Genomic DNA, 17087 nt, shown 5'->3' on the forward strand with positions numbered 1-17087 from the left:
AAAATGTCTAGACCATGCAGAGCAGATTACTCCAAAACACCTGAGAGATGTTTTTTGTTTTGTTTTGGCTCTGGGGCACAAAACTGCTATTGTCATTAGCGCCTGGTCTGTGACTTAGAAAACAGTAAAAAACGAAAATGGAAAGCAGCAGAAATGGGAACATAACTCAAAAAATTGGAGAAACTAATAACACAAGGAAAGTTTAAAAATCCACTACAGACAGGGGTCGGTTGTCCTCAAAAAGAGCTTCACATGACTGACATCTCACTGGCACTAATAAACTCGGGAACGCGATCGGCCGACCTGAGAGTTGTAAAAGGTATTAAGGACAAAATATCTGGAAATAGTTATAGAAAACAGTATCTACTCCTGTGCAACATAAACCAATGTTGGGTATGCAATATCCCCCCCCCCACCCCCCCCACCCCCCTCTCTCACTCACACACACACACACACACACACACACACACACACACACACACACACACACACACACACACACACACACAGTAAAATCTAATGCAAGTACTTCATCTTCATCATAAAAACATATCTGAAATTTTCATGAAACTAATTGATTAGCTTTATCTCCTGCCTGTAACCAGGAATAAAACAGAATGAACACATTAAATTTTGCACTGACTACTTCCTAGCTGTAAGTGCCTGTTGATAAAGCTTTCAACTGCAAGGCACATCTTATCACACAGCAGTTCAGAAACTTTTCCGTTACTGGTAAATCAGTTTCATGTTCTATAAACCATTATTTTTCGAACGGCCTTCACTGAGGAAGTAAGTAATAAGGACAATACAGTTTTCATTAACAGACTTCTTGCACACAGGGTGTTAGGCCAATGGGCTTACCGACAGTCTCGCAGCATATTAATTCCCTTGCTTACCAACAATCTCACAGCACATTAATTCCCTTATCTTCCTTAACTGTTGTCAAAAATTTTATGTCCGACACTATCATTTACTTTCCTAAACACAAAGCTAGGAAAAAAAATGCATTACTCTGCTTTAACGTTGTGCATGGAAGAGTGAACACAAAAATAAGTTTTCACCACTTCCCCAGAAATCTAAAATACCTAACTACCCATAAAACACAATTTCAGACAACAAAGATGGATATGTTATCTTAAATGGAGTTATTAACATAAACATTGATGGTGTAACACTGTGAATTTGAGGGTTTGGGAAAGTCCACCATGTCCTTTTTTGCCGGATTACACTACACAAGTCAACAACATTACATACTAAGAGTGTAAGCAGGAGAAGATAATGGATGGTATGGTCATTTAAAGAAAGAACACAAGGCAATAAGATTGTATGTATGCTTCTTTAATGAACTAGAATGGCTGAATGCTCTTTTAGTAACGTAACTGGAGAAACAGCCACTGACATTTCAAAGGGGTTGCAGTAACCACACACAATACAAGCATTTACAATGATTTAATCACATTTTCCTTTTCCCATTGACCATTTATCACCTGAAACTGTTTTATCTGGTCATATAGTACAGAAATTTCTGTTACATCAATAAACATGTATTTCTATATGCCCAAATGAAAGCACTTTTACAGGTTTAACAGGCCCTGTTTAATGAAAATATTACCGATCATTCTACCAATCATCTGAATGCTTTCACATCAAATTTGCATTGTTTCAGTCAAAACACAGTCTTAATCACGCTCAATATGAGCCATACAAAGCAGTGTTGGGAGTTTAATCTGTTCTCTTAATAGACTAGGGAATAACAATACATTGTATTTATTGAGCTATGAAGTCTTATTCTTCTTTCAGTGATAGAAGTGCACAGGTTCTTTTCCCAAAGCCTTACTGGTGTGTAGGTTGTGAAAAGAATTGCAGCAGAAAAGAATCTCTTCACCAGAATGGTTTGTTACAAAGACAAAAAACCATTTGAGTTTGCAATTAACACTAAAACACTGCACTGGAATTTGAGCAAAAACATTTCAAGCTCGGGGGAAAGAGAGAAAATATATTTTATAGGTCTTAAGATACTACACAGATATGCTTTCATTATTTCTTCTTGCCTCAGTTTTTGTCACTCACTCTCTGTTAAACACAAAATTAGGGGTGAGCATATTCCTTGCGCTTTTATCCATTTTTCAAGTCTTCAACAGCCGTTACCCCATTACCCATTCCTCCCTTCCCCCAGTTCTCCTTGAAATACACGTTTATAACTATAGCTTGGCCCCTTGCCTCCATCATAACTCACTAAGGTATATATGCTATGTATCGATACTTCCAGTGTCATTTAAATCCTAATAAGATAGCAATCAGTCTCAAGAGGCTAACATATACATGATAAAAATAACAAAATATTTCTCCATTATATACACACAAAATTCTTATTAAACTACCATGAGTATTGTTTTACTTCTTTTTTTTAAAAAAAAACACAAGCTATAAAGCAACATACGTAGCACACATTTTTAATTAAAAAGTGCAAATTGACATGCCTATAATAAGCAGCTGTTGGTTAATATGGATTGTTTGGTTCTATTACTGAATGAATGAACAAATGAGAAAAGAGTAGAATAGCAGAGCTACATTATAATTACACACTGAAATCCTGCACTTCATTGTTCATTTCATTACTTCATTTTTGAAATCATAAATCATCTACTGAATTATCCAGCATAACAATATTTCCATCTTTCTGATATATTTAACCAAGATCCTTTTTCAGTTCCTTTCACATTTTAAAACATATTTTGGACACTTCTTTGTTGTCTATTATTAACAAATACACATATTTAGACACGATGGTATCCATACACGCATACAAAACATTTGAAAATAAAATACAAAGACACACAATTAAAACACACACTTCTCATTGACAGCAGGAATGCAAAAATTTATCAGGAAGATCCTACAAATGTGGTTCACTTACGTATATTTCAACAGGAAGTACACAATGCACAGGCTACCACTGATTTTAAATACTATGAACCAATCCAACTTTTCTGGACTGAAGATAAACATTCTGTCACTTGCTCTATTACGCATACACAAGTATGCCTATAATTTTGAAGTAAAAATAAATGACAAAATACAATTTGAATCCATCATAGCCTGCCAACAATGTGCTCCTATTTGAACACAAAAGAAGCAAGGTCTGGGGAAAGGGTGGGTTGCCTCCTTTTTTTCTTTTTAGTGAAATGGATGACTAGCTCACTGCACGAAGCTGGCTTAAAAAATAGACACATTTATTTGGGACAACATTAGTATCGCGGGCTGCTCTGCAACCTGCGAGGAAACCGCTACTAACTACCCGAATGTACAGGGACAGCACCACTCCGCACAGTTGCTGGTGGGGGGAATAATGGAGCTTGCTTCTCAAGACCGCTGGGCCCTGGGTTTGGCGACTGTCTGTTGAAGCAGTTACGAAGAGTCTCTTCAATGAGTGAAGCCAGCTTCTCTCGGTCTGCCTATTAGGAACAAAAAAATTAAAATTAACAATAGGAAGTGCAGGTTGGAATATCAAAAATTATGGAAGGAATAGATAGTTTCCTGTCATAAAAATGACACACTGAACTGCACACAGGCACAACATTAAGCTTTTGGCTACAGCCTTCATCAGAAAAGAAAAGGAAGGGGAAAAAAAACAAAACACACACACATTCACACAAACAGGCAAGGAAGCATGCAACCCCCCCCCCCCCCCCCCAGGGTCTCTCTCTCACACACACACACACACACACACACACACACACACACACACACACAGTGCACAGTGCACATGCAACCACTGTCTCTGGCTCCTCAGGCCAGAGAAACTATTTTTCAGTCTGACCTGAGCAGCCAGAGACGGTGGTCGCATGTGCGTTGCGTGTTGTTGGCAGGGGGAGGGGGTGGAGTGGGGTGGGGAGGGGAGTGATTTCCAGATGAAGATTTTGGCCGAAAGCTTAACGTTTAACAATCTTTTCATCGTGTCTGTCTCCAGCTCAAAGTGTCACTTTTATGGTGAGCAGCAATCTGTCCTCTATTCAAATTACATAATAAGGATATGTGAGAGTATGAAATGAAAGCCATTTTGCACTTTCTTCCTACAAACTTTTTAGTGTAGACAGACAAAAATATTTAGTTTCTGTAGCTTAATTCTCAAAGGGTGATCTGGTCACTGGTGTTTGATACTCAGTATGTCCTAGCCATCGCTCACATATCCACAGTACATGTCTTTCCACTTTGGAAATGTTTTACATTGTTGGTAAAGGTCAATTCACATTAAATTGAAGTTAGCCCATAACTAGCGTCATTATTAACTGTTTCACATACATGAAGAATGCAGTAGTAAGTAAACTTCAACAAAACAATTCACTAAAGATCGTACAATGCAGATTTTTACCATGGGTCTCTTTTTTTCCTCCTTGTGGCATGTGGTTTTCACATTTTAGTCATGGTCAAGACATATTCTTATTAATAAAGCCTTAGACCAAGCTAAAATTGCAGACACCATGTGCCACAAATGAAATGTATAAACAACTGTAATAACTCTTTACATTGATAATTAATTTTACGCTTCACTTAATACTACAAAATCTGCAACAAATGAAAATTTTTATTACTTACATATTTCCTTAGTGGGAATTTAACAAATGTGAAATAGTGCAGAGGTTGCAAGAGATTTAATTCACTGTGATATCACAAACCATGCTCTAGTCCCATAGGTGTCAAAACCTTAGTAACATAAAAAGATGGTAAATCAATGAATTTGTGTAAATGTTGGTTTGGAAGGAAAAAAAACAAGTATCATGAAATCTGGGGCTGTCTCATTTAGTGTTGCTACATCGTTAAATATATCACTTATATCATTGAAGAAAGCACTCGCTCTCTCGCTGCCCCTCCCCTCCTCAAATAGACGATAAATTACCAACCAATTTTCCTTACATATTTTCACTGTTTTTAGAATCAGATTCCTGCAGTTTCCTCAAGTCCTTAACATAGTTCATCTTTTATCTTTCATTTGTAGTCTTCTATTGTGCAGTCCAGAATTAGGATTTTTTATAATATAGCACAGAATTGCGCTTTATGTGACATTTAAGTCATAAACGAAAAGGAAGATAGATTGTGGGGGAAAACGTCTTGGAACATTTGGAAGCTGTTACACAGTAGTTTACATACACATCCAAATTTTATAGACATTCTTTGAGTTAGTTTCATTTCTACATGTTAACCAACCTGCTATTTTATATTATGACAAAGAACTGTCACAACTCCCTCCACATACATTTGTAAAATTGCCTGTACTACTGAAATGTGTGTTTTACAATCATCATCATTTGAGCTATCAAATACACACTGCAGTTTCATTTCATGCCTTCACATTTGACAAAATAACTTTCTGAAGACAAACCTTTTTCCAACCAGATTTCATTATTGTACTACAACAAGACAATCCGTTTTTTTACATTTCCTTTTTCTGTATGCATGGTGTGTAAATTTTTTGCTTAATATGAACTGTATGTATGCACAGGTGCACGAGTTTCATCGTGGAACTGAAACAGTACTAATTACATGAAGTTTCCAAACTAATGTGTTATTCAGACATGGGAAGCAAATTTCTACTCAAAACTGAAATTGAAACAGGTATCTGGGAGCAAATAAATACCACACTTATCTTTTGTCAACTGAATAATATTGAATGTATCATTTGAAGAAGAAAACAAATGACAAGAAAAACAACATTTAAGATGTGCAGCAACACATTACCCGTAACTATAACTCTAAGAACTTTAACAGAGCTGGCAGACACACACAATGGCGTTGTTTAACAAGCATCTATCACAAAATTAGGGAGCATGTAGGAAATAGTAGTACTGAGGTAACATATTCTGTAAGAAGCAAAACACCAATGTACAGTAAAAACTAATGTAATTCCTAAAACTATGCAGCACCTTTTTTGCTTCTCTCCCTCTCTGAAGAGGACATACTCCATTTGTCACCTGGTTTGTTACTGCAAAGCCATTTGTGCCACACTCATTTGAAGATGGAGTGATCCTCTGTAATGTCAGTGAATCAATAAACATGATTAGAAAACTGTTTCATTCATGTTTAATGAGCCACAGCCTTCACAATGCAGTCCATTTTGAACAAGACATTAAGCAGCTAGATGTTTACTTTTGCAATGGAGGATGAAGTAGTGTTTCTGCACTCCCAATAAGAGACTGGTCTTTGTAAAGCATACGATTCTTATCAAAGACCAAGTCTTAATTCACATTCATATATTCTTTATCTTTACTCCCTTTTTCCATGACATTATGTAAGAGTATTCCCCATCAACATATACCCTTTCTTAGTATATGTTTATTATCCCTTTTTTCTATTGGAGCACCCCACCTCCTCCTCATACCTGCAATACCAAATCTCATCTATGTATTTATCTGCCTCTTGCTTCCTATTATTATTATTATTATTATTATTATTATTATTATTGTTATTGTTAGTTCACTGTGAATTTGTACCTCAGTTATTATTAAAATTCAATGATAGCTGGGATGTAAATACTTAGCAGGCATGCCATGGCATGGCACAGCACAGCACAGCACTGCTGGTAAACACACACACAAAATCTGTAGCATTCCTAGCTTTTTGAAGTGTACATTCTATAAGGAGAGACAAGGAAACAACTTGGGATCTGAGCGAATTGCTGCTGCTGTTGTTCCACTACCAGCTGAACTACGAAGGAGAAAGGAGACAAAGATGATGGAAATCTGGTTGTGTGTATCTGCTGAGAGTGCTGCAAGTTGCTGCTCATAAAGAAGGAGTGTTTCCCCTGTGAGTTAATTGAAATTTTTAATTGAATTTTCATTTTTAAACCATTTTTGTTATTATATGAAAATGGTATATGTTCTTTCGGACATGTCCAAAAGAACAGATACCATCTTCATATAGGTAAGGCTTATAGGCCACTAATCATTTTCAGTTCAGATGCACTCACATTGCTCAAACTCTTATGGGAATCGGTAGATTGACTGCCACGAGTAGTGAGTATAGTGGGCAGGGCACTACAAATGTAGTGTGTGGACAGTAAGCTGCTGGAAATGTAGTTTCCCAGGAAGCATGCCATAGGTAAGTCCCTGCAGTCGTACTATCCTCTGTGTCCTCGATAGTTCAGTCAGACACAGCAACTGCCATGTAAGCACGAAGTCCCAGGTGCGAGTCCTGGTTGGGGCACACATTATCAACTGTCCCCATTAATATTTATCAACGTCTGTAAGCAGCTAATGGTCTGGATTTCACTGTAATTTGATTTTTGTTATTAAACCATAGTTTGTTCCAGATTGTTTCCTGCACATTGTGCTTCTTGTGTTAAGTGTTTCGAGAAACTATTACTTCCTGCAGAAAATGTTGCTCCATATGACTTATTTCTCCTTTAAAGTAATTTTTTAACGAACTACTGAGTTAAGCAATCTATAGGTTTAATGACAACACGCTGCATGAAATCACTATTACTTATTTGTTCCATGGGCATTCCGAGACAGTTTTCTCCCCGGTCTTCTGGTGGTCGTCAGTTTTACCAAATTACTGAAATGTGGATGAGGCTTGTTTTACAATGCTTCTGCAAAACACCACATTACTACTCACAGTGAATGATGTTTTAGATTAACTACAGTAATACAACACATTTATATAAAATTATGCCCGTATCACGTACACAAAAACACCTGAATAGTCATTACCCTACTTCACAGGTTGCTGAAGGAACATATTCCTGCGGAATATATCTTTAATCAAATAGTGTTAATGTTGTAACATGTCTAAAAGTGAACAAGAAAATAGGAAACGTGGGTAACTGACTGAACACCGTGATGAAGTGATCATTCTAACCAAGATACACACGAAACCATTACCCACACTAGTACATTTGCCTGCTAGCTACGCAAATAAGGACACTGAAGAAATATAGCACGAGATTTAAAAAAAAATATTTAGTAAATTAAGGGAGACTGAAATTTAATTATGATATGTGACAGGATTTCGATATTGGGAAACAGAAGAGAGGGCAAAATAGCAGCTGAATATGGAATTGAGGAAAATAATAAAGAGGGAATCAGCATCGTAGAACAGCATGTTTAAGAATCATGTAAGAAAAGGGAATTAATGGTAGAAGGAGATTTTGAAATCACATTAAGGTGGTTTCTGGAGTATAGTTAACTGAGTAATGTTGTTACACTGGAAAAAACTCTTCAGTTTTACAAACACAAGTGTCCTCTTAAATGACTAGCAATGTCTTCATTTTTTGTTATTTTCTTATATTCTTTCAGATTACTGTTTCATATTTTTAAGATTCTGATATCATTCATTGTGGAAGACTGTATAGCTTTTTCTTTCTTTCTTTCTCTCTTCTTCCTTTCTTTCTTTTCTTCTCTTGTATATGTTTCACACTGCCCTAGACACTGTTAACAGCAACAATAACAGTAACAACACTGCTAAGTTAGAGGTAATTTCAAGCAATAGTAAACGATCTCCTTAATAGAATGCTCCAACTATTAGCTGTAAAGGTAAAATTACCTGCATTTGAACCCACAAACCTAACATATGGAAGCTTAGCCAAAAATTCATAAGAAACACCATCCAATCAAACCAATAATTAATTTTGTAAACAGTCAAGTACATAAAGCAATAAAAAATTTGAACAAAGTTCTCCAAATATATTACAGTAGAATCTCAGTAAAATGTTCCCATCTAAAATGCTTTCCCATGTAGAACACTCCTTGATCCCAGTCTTTAAGAGCCTACATGAAGTATTTTCCTCATCAGACTTGCTCCCTTTCTCAGCAGCAAGTCTCTGAAGCTGAGGATCACAATATCTTGTCGAAAGATGACAGGCATCTTATCAGGTAGCACAAAAGCTGAGTAGTTGTAAAGAAGTGGACAGGGAAACTTCCTCCCAGCTGCAGTGTTGACTTTCCAGCTATTGGTAATATTCCTCATGCAAGTAAAACCCTGAAGTTTTCCTACCAACTGCCCAGCTGTGATGAAATTTGTGATTAGGGAATAACTTTTTTATTTCAGTACATTAAATGGGTTGTGCAAAACAATAAAAAACGCATTTACAATAGCCCTCAAATTGCAAATCATAAATTAAGGCAAGCAAAAAACAGATACCATCATGAAAAGAAAGTTCGAAGCATCATGGGGTGTCACCTTCCTTGTTACAAGTCACTGTTAGCAAATGGAAAGATCTTTAATATATTGCTTGTGAAAGGGCAACAAAATGCCAGAAAGTGAGAAAGCTGGAAGACATCGTCTGATGGAAAATGTTTTAATTTGGATGATGCACCAAACCAACACTCTGCCTATTTCCCTCCATCAACCAGTAAAATATGCAAAGGCTCTAGAAAGTGCAGAGAAGATGAAAATAGGTACTTTTGCTACTACTATCCATGAATAAATATGATTTTGCTAGTGACAAAAACTGGTGTCTTAGTAGGCTTAACAACAGGGTATGAAAAATCCAACATTAAAATGTAAACAAATTTATACTGTGCAACATGAAATATATTATGGTCAGAAGCTCATTAACAGTGTGCCAGTAAACACTTGTGCAAAAGGTGACAAGTCAGAGAAACTTTATTTACTGATGACCATTCAAGCCTTCAATCCTTACTATTTCAAAAATGTGTATGAAATGCTATGCAAATACATGAATGAGCAATGAGCTTGGACGACAGCAGTACAATTTCTCACATGGTTAAATGTCTTTGATTACAAAACATTCATAAAAATTGTAGGACTGTGCTCCTTGTAGACAAATCTATTACTCACCCAAAAGATTATTCACTGTGGAACAATCAACTTTCTTTCCTTTCCCTAAATCCACTAGAAAATTTCAGTCCATGGACCAAGGCACTAGAAATATGACAACACAGTTTTATCACAATATTTCGTTCAACAATTTCTGCAATACATTATCATGCTGGACTCGTTTGGATGTAACAAGTTTTATTTCAGCTATATGGGATGCTTGGAAACCTGAGGTCTGTGGAAACTCTCTTCAAGACCAGAGTTTCTGAAATGAATTTAACCATCTCTTGAAATTTTTTGGGGCAATATTTGCATAGTGTATGTGACTGAGTGGACAACGGACAGCGACAATTGGCTTTATTAAGTTTGACTTCCGATCGTAGTTGTATCAGCAGTGCTACTCTTGCGCCTTGTAACATGCACTAAGCTGCTTGGATAACATATAACATTAAACCTTAAATACACCTGAGGATCCACCTGCTTGGTACAAAACTGGCTGTACCAGTCTCTGAGCGACTACAATTAAACAGCTAACAAGCAAAGTGGACACACTCAACATCTCAGTATATTTTACTCGAGTGTGCCTTTCAGTATGTATGACTCGATAAGTGGGTGGGGGGAGGGGGGGGGGGGGCAAGTGTTGATTGCTAATGATTCTGATGATTAAGACTGGCAGATAGTCACAAATATTCAGTGACATCTGCTTTAAAGATTTTATTTTGGGTGATAATAGTATTATCACATATGGGGTGTTGGAAACAGCTGAGATATTATAGGATGCCAAAAAAGAAATTGCGTTGAAAATGAAGCATACATAGCATGCACATGAATAGCCTGTTCTTTCAAAATATCAAGTACTCAGTGTGATTAGTTTCACACGCAGGTAAGTCTTTCAGGAAGTATATTGCCTGATGATACTAACTACAAGCTTAACTGCTTGCTTGAACACCTGGCCAGATTGGAAGAAGAGGCATTACATCAGTTTTGAAAGCATGTGAAGTCCATGCTCATGGAAAAGCAAATGTAATTTATTGCACAAATTATTAGATATAAATTATAATATTGTGTATATTTCTATTTAGAATATCTATAATTTTTTATGTACAAGCACATTTATGTTATTTCTTACAGAAGCAGCAATTTGAGGCCTTTTCCCGCTTAATGTTCACTTTATTCATGGAATCTACAAGAGTGTGAATGAGATTTTAGTCAACACATACTTTATGAAGAGTACTCTGCAATGGTTAAACATTATATAGCAGCAAACCCATTTTCATACCATTCAGCTCCACAATGAATGTCTAGCATGGACATTAGCTGTCGCATCAACAGCTTCTGCATTAAAAAGAAAATGTGTCGCCAGCTGGAAGAAAAAACTGCTGTTTCATAACAAGATTGTGTCAACACATTCATATGGATTCATCACGTGAAAGGGCATAAATTGCATTAAGACTTGCCGATGCACTCTACAATATGTGGACAATCTATATACCAACAATTTCTTCTAGTTCCTAAAGATGAAGAAGTGGCTTGTAGGTATAAAATTTTGCTCAAATGAGGGGCCCATTGTTAAACAGACATATTTTAATACAATAGAGAATTTCCGTTTCAGTGGGGTTAAAATAATTGCCATGACATGGGAAAAAGTGCATATCACTGTTGCAAAAGCTTGCAATTTGGATTCAGAAAAATAAAAAAGGCCTATCTTTATTCCTAACAGGATTACTTATTAAACCGACCTCAAACATAAATATATGATGAGGGAGAGGGGGGAAAAAAAGAGGGCTAGCTACATCCAGAAGGGTAGTTAATGAGGAAAAAATGGAGTATTTTAGGAAACTGCTCAAAAATATGAAATGGTGAGAAGTTTGCAGAAGTGATGCAGATACCATCACTGTTCACATAAATCATGAATTACTCAAGGTGTACAGGTATCCTACAGGACAAAAAGTAAACAGATCTGGTAGTCAAGAACATATGTCTGACACTGTAACTTCTTATAAGATATACTAAAAAGTATCAAAAAAGTAATCGATGTACCAAAGTAAATGCATTACGATACAAGAATAGTACCATCAGACAACAAGTACAGACAACATGAAATGAAATGAAAAGAAAAAGGAGACTGGTAGAACTACAGGATGAAGAGAAGTAAATAGTTCTGCCAGTAGATGATAGGTTGCTAACAAATGTGTTTAGTGCCACACAAGCACTTCATATTGGTAACTTACATACTGTGATTTTTAAGCTCTGTAAATGGTGCCCTGGTCTACGGAGACTGCAACAGGCAGCAGACATGCTTTTTTGGTGCTGCACATTTTGGCAATATTGATTGAGATAAACTTATGGTGCAGTGTTGTTCTTCGGCACACCAGTGTAGAAGCGTGCACAGAATCAGCTAAGTGAAAAATCTGTGCAATCAGCATGTTTATCTATACGTAAAAGCTGATTTATGAATTTTTCTTTGTTTGAGACCACGTGTACAAGATTGTGTGGCAATTTGACGTTATAGATTTGCATATTTTATTGCTCACAATGTTTCTGCGAAAACTTTGATTGTTTGAATACCCTTTTTAATTGTGATATATTGAAAATCTTCAAACATTCACAAATGTTGCAATAAATTAGTAATGTTAGGTTCAATTGCAGGCTTAAACTAAATTATCCACTTTTAAAATTTTTAAGAACAGTAGACCTACCCTCATTCAAAACAATCCCCGCCCCATCCTCCTCTTCACCCACATTCATTTGCCACTCCAATCATGCTGCTGCTTGAAATGTTTCAGTTGCCCAAGTCTGCAGTCTGTGTGTGTGTGTGTGTGTGTGTGTGTGTGTGTGTGTGTGTGTGTGTGTGTGTGTGTGTGTGTGTGTGCGCGCGCGCTTGTCTATCTGCGACTCATGTCTGCTATATGGTGATTAGCAACTTTCCTTCTCATAATATTGTTACATTCCATCCTGGATTTTCCATTTTTTGATTTGAGTTACCCTCTCCTTTTAGCTATAATCTATCATAGATCCCTTGGGCAAAAAACCATGTCCAGTAGTTGGAAGAAAGAGAGGGCACACCCACCTACAAGAAGGGTAGTAGAAGTGATTGACAAAACCGCTGTCCAATATCCTTGAAATCAATTAGTTGTAGAGTATTAGAACATATTCTGAGGTCAAACATAAACTTGAATGAATGACCTTCTCAATGCCAACCAGTATGGATTTCGATTACATCAACTGTGTGAAATGCAACTCTCAGTTTTCTCGTAACATACTGAAAGCATTGAATCAAGGCAACCAGGTATATGCAGAAAGCATATGACTGACAAGGGGAGGCCACAATGTTGGGATCGCAGATTTACTTCAGACTTTGTATGCCTTTAGTAGGCCATTAAAACAGCATAAAACGCAAGTAGTAATGTGCACTACTCTGGCATTTCCTAAAAAATCTCGAGAGAAGTGCTGCAAATCTTATGTCTCTGTGCATAGATGCAGGAGTTCACAGTGGGCAAGTAAAGAGCGTTAGAGCTTCGTAAGACGAACATATAAGAGGTGATAGTTCGATTATTGCTCAAACTTCGTTATTAATCTATTTCTTTTCTTATTTGCCATCACTGGTGATATTATATAATTTATGTGACATTTGCGAGGTAATATAACGAAAAGAAATATGTATTTGCATTAAGTTTCAGTTTATGTTTTCCATGTATGTATGACAAATACCACACGGCAATGTGTACTGTTGAGAGCACTTATGACAAGTTATTTTACATTACTCTTGTGGTCTGGCACACTGTGAATTACTATATTACTGATTGTGAATAATGTCATTCACATCATTATTTATTGAGATTTGACTTGGGCTTTCCAAGTCTGTCCCTCATCCTTGAAAATTTCATTACAAATAGTAAACAGTCAAATAACATACAAAATTCACTACAACTTCAAGAAAATGCACACGGCTTTTATTTTTCATGATATTACCTCTCAAATGTCAAATCAAATAATGCGAGCAGAGATGAAAAAAAATATAGATTAAAAACTTAATGTCAGCATGATTCGAACAATCGTCTTATCCACAATTGTCTTGCAGCGTGCAAACACTAACCACATTACAAAAATTATTTCTTACAACCGGCACCCTCACAAAGATATATCAAACACATAGCAAGATGCGTAAAACTTGTCTTGCAATTTTCTCATAATTGCCCGAGTAGTTCACCTTACTAATTGCACATTATGTTGTTTTAATGGCCTACCTAAGGTACACAGTTTGAAGTAAATCCATGATCCCAATGCCATGGCCTCCTCTTGTCAGTACTGCACCTACACTTATTGTCAATAACATAATCATATGATGTATCGAGTGAAATTTGTGACTGGACTGAGGACTTTTTGGTAGGGAGGACACAGTATGTTATCTTGGATGGAGAGTCATTGTGAGATGCAGAAGTAACTCCAAATGTATCCCAATTGTATTGGGACACTTGCTGTTCATGTTGTATATTAATGACCTTGCAGACAATATTAATCGTAAAATCTGGCTTTTGTAAATGATGTAGTTATCTATAACAAAGTACACTCTGAAAGAAGCTGCATAAATATTCAGTCAGATCTTCATAACATTTCAAAGTGGTGCAAAGATTGCCAATTTGCTTTAAATATCCAGCAATGTACAACTGACACTTCACAGAATGAAAAAGTGTGGGATCCTATGACTATAATATCAGTGAGTCACTGCTGGAATCTGCCAACTTATACAAAATCTGGGTGTAACACTTTGTAGGGACATGACATGGACTGATCACATAGGTTCAGTCATGGGTAAGTCAGGTGGGATACCTTGGTTTATTGGTAAAATACTGGATTAGTGCCATCAGTCTACAAAGGAGACTGCTTACAAATCACTCATGTGACTGATTCCAGAATACTGCTAGGTGTGTGTGATCTGTACCATAGAGGGTTAACAGGTGAGACTGAAAAATATACTCAGAAGGGCAGCACAAATGGTCACAGGTTTGTTCAATCTGTGGGAGTGTTTTACAGAAGTATTGAAAGCACTGAACTGGAAGACTCTTGAAAGTCTGTTGATAAAGTTTCAAGAGTCAGTTTGAAATGATTACACTAGGAACTATGTGAACGGAACAGCAAGAAATACTAGTAACTGGTACAATGGGACGTACCCTCTGCGATGTACCTCACAGTGGTTTGCACAGTACATGTACATGTACACCAGTCTTGACAAGTAATTTTAGCAACATGGATATTATCCTCACTACACCAGTAAAAGCATCAACTATCAATGAGCATTTTCAATGTTTCGCAGCACAGTCTATTAAATCTTTTATTTATAAGACAAATTAGGGGTTATGATAAAATATGAACATAATAATTAAACACTTATCCCAGTCTAGTAACATCTAGTAGTAGTAGTAGTAGTAGTAGTAGTAGTAGTAGTGGTAGTAGTAGTAGTAGTGGTAGTAGTAGTAGTAGTGGTGGCAGTAGCAGCACAGCAGCAGCATATTGCTCCTGTAATAAATGAACTGTACAGTTGACTCCCAAAGGATGTCTGGTTAGATGTAAAAGAGGGTGTGAATGCCTTAATCTTGCCTGGTAAACAGATAAATAATAATATTTTCATTTCTTAGTGAATTTGTTAGAACCAATATATTTCTCCTTCAAACAAATGGCCCATTTCAATGAAACAGTATCAGCAATAACAACAATCTTCCTGAACACTTAGTCACTTACTTCAGCCCTGAAAAATATGCCCACTATGGGAACACACAAAAATTTTCAATGACTTGTTGACAATAGTAAAGAGTGATGCTGCTAATAAATTACAATTCTGTTGGCCTTAGCAACTGGGCACATTGAATAGAACAATAGTTACTGCTGCCATACTTGCATAAAGGAGGAGGTTGTAGAGAGCAGCCATAAACCATATTGAGGTTACCAAAGCAACCCCTGCACTTACAAACTGTAGATGTAAATTGAAACTCATTCCATTCAAGGCAGACAATCTTTGTAAGATAAATGCACCAAGATCTTTTAGGAGAAAAAAATCCATGATCCTAACTACAAGAAACCAGGAGAAGGCTACATAGATTTCAGTAGGTAATTCCTAAGAAGGCAACAGTGAATTTGGAATGTTTGCCATCAGCTAAGTACCCAGAGCACACCTAAACAGATTCAAATACATATTATCAATTCTCTACTGAAAACTGGAATATTCAGGAACTCAAGGTACAAATTGAACAAAGAAAAAAAATACAGACATTTACATGGAAAACCCAGGCAATGGATCACGAATCAATCACAATGTTGTTGTTCTCATCTGCTAAAAAACTAAGTTTTCAGCCAAAAAGCCTTCTGAAGTAGAACACACATTCACGCAAACACAACTCAACAAACATGACCACTGTCTCAGGCCACCGATGCCATATTGCAAGCAACTGCACATCATGGGAGAAGCAATCTCTGTGATGGGGTAAGGATGAAGCAGTGGGCAGGAAGGGCAGGGATAGGAGGGTAAGAGGATGAGGTGCTGCTTCTGGTAATGTGATGAACACTGGCAGCTAGGTGCAGCTGGGAGGTTAGATTGATTTTGTGTGTGTGTGTGTGTACACACGCGAGACAGATGAACAAAAAGACTATGGGTGCAGTGGTGGAATAGAAGGCTGTGTGTGCTGGAGTGGAAGCAGATAATGGGACAGGTGGGTGAAGGACAGGATGTAGCGAAGGTTGAGACCAGGGAGGCTAAGGGAACATAAGATATATTGCAGAGAGAGATCCCACATGTGCATTTCAGAAAATGCAGCAACTGGGTGGTCCAACTATTTCTTGGCCAAAATTAGTCAGTGGCCATTCATGCCAGACAACTTGTTGGTTGACACCAATGTATAATGCAATACAGTGGTTGCTTGTTGATCACATGACTGCTTTCACAGGTAGCCTGCCTTTGGTGGGATGGGTCATGCTTGTGACAGGACTGCAGTAGGTGGTGGTGGTGGTGGTGGTGGTGGTGGTGGTGGTGGTGGTGGTAGGATGTATGGAGCAGGTTTTGCATATTATATCTGTTACTGGGATCTTCGCCATGAGAGTTGAGAGCAGGGGTTGTGAAGGGATGTCCAAGGATATTGTGTAGGTTCGGTGGGCGGCAGAATACCACTGTGTGTGTGTGTGTGTGTGTGTGTGTGTGTGGGGGGGGGGGGGGGGGGGGGGGGGAGGAGGAGGATAGTAGGTAGCACAATCCTCACTTCATGGCACGATGAGACATAATCAAAACTCTTGCAGAGAAAATGATCCAGTTGTTCCAGTCTTGA

General features: G+C 37.3%; 1 protein-coding gene across 3 annotated transcripts in view; it reads right to left on the reverse strand.

Moving 5' to 3' along the window:
- Positions 1-1317: 1317 nt before the first annotated feature.
- Positions 1318-17087, reverse strand: part of LOC126341356 (nuclear receptor-binding protein homolog) — a 400535-nt gene continuing 384765 nt past the window's right edge. For all 3 annotated transcript variants that reach the window (XM_050001768.1, XM_050001767.1, XM_050001769.1), the window contains one exon: positions 1318-3455. In XM_050001768.1, the coding sequence (XP_049857725.1) occupies positions 3291-3455 (165 nt within the window). In that variant the 3' untranslated portion in view covers positions 1318-3290. The remainder of the gene's footprint in view (positions 3456-17087) is intronic.

Source organism: Schistocerca gregaria, chromosome 1, assembly GCF_023897955.1.
Source record: "Schistocerca gregaria isolate iqSchGreg1 chromosome 1, iqSchGreg1.2, whole genome shotgun sequence".
Taxonomy (NCBI): Eukaryota; Metazoa; Arthropoda; class Insecta; order Orthoptera; family Acrididae; genus Schistocerca; species Schistocerca gregaria.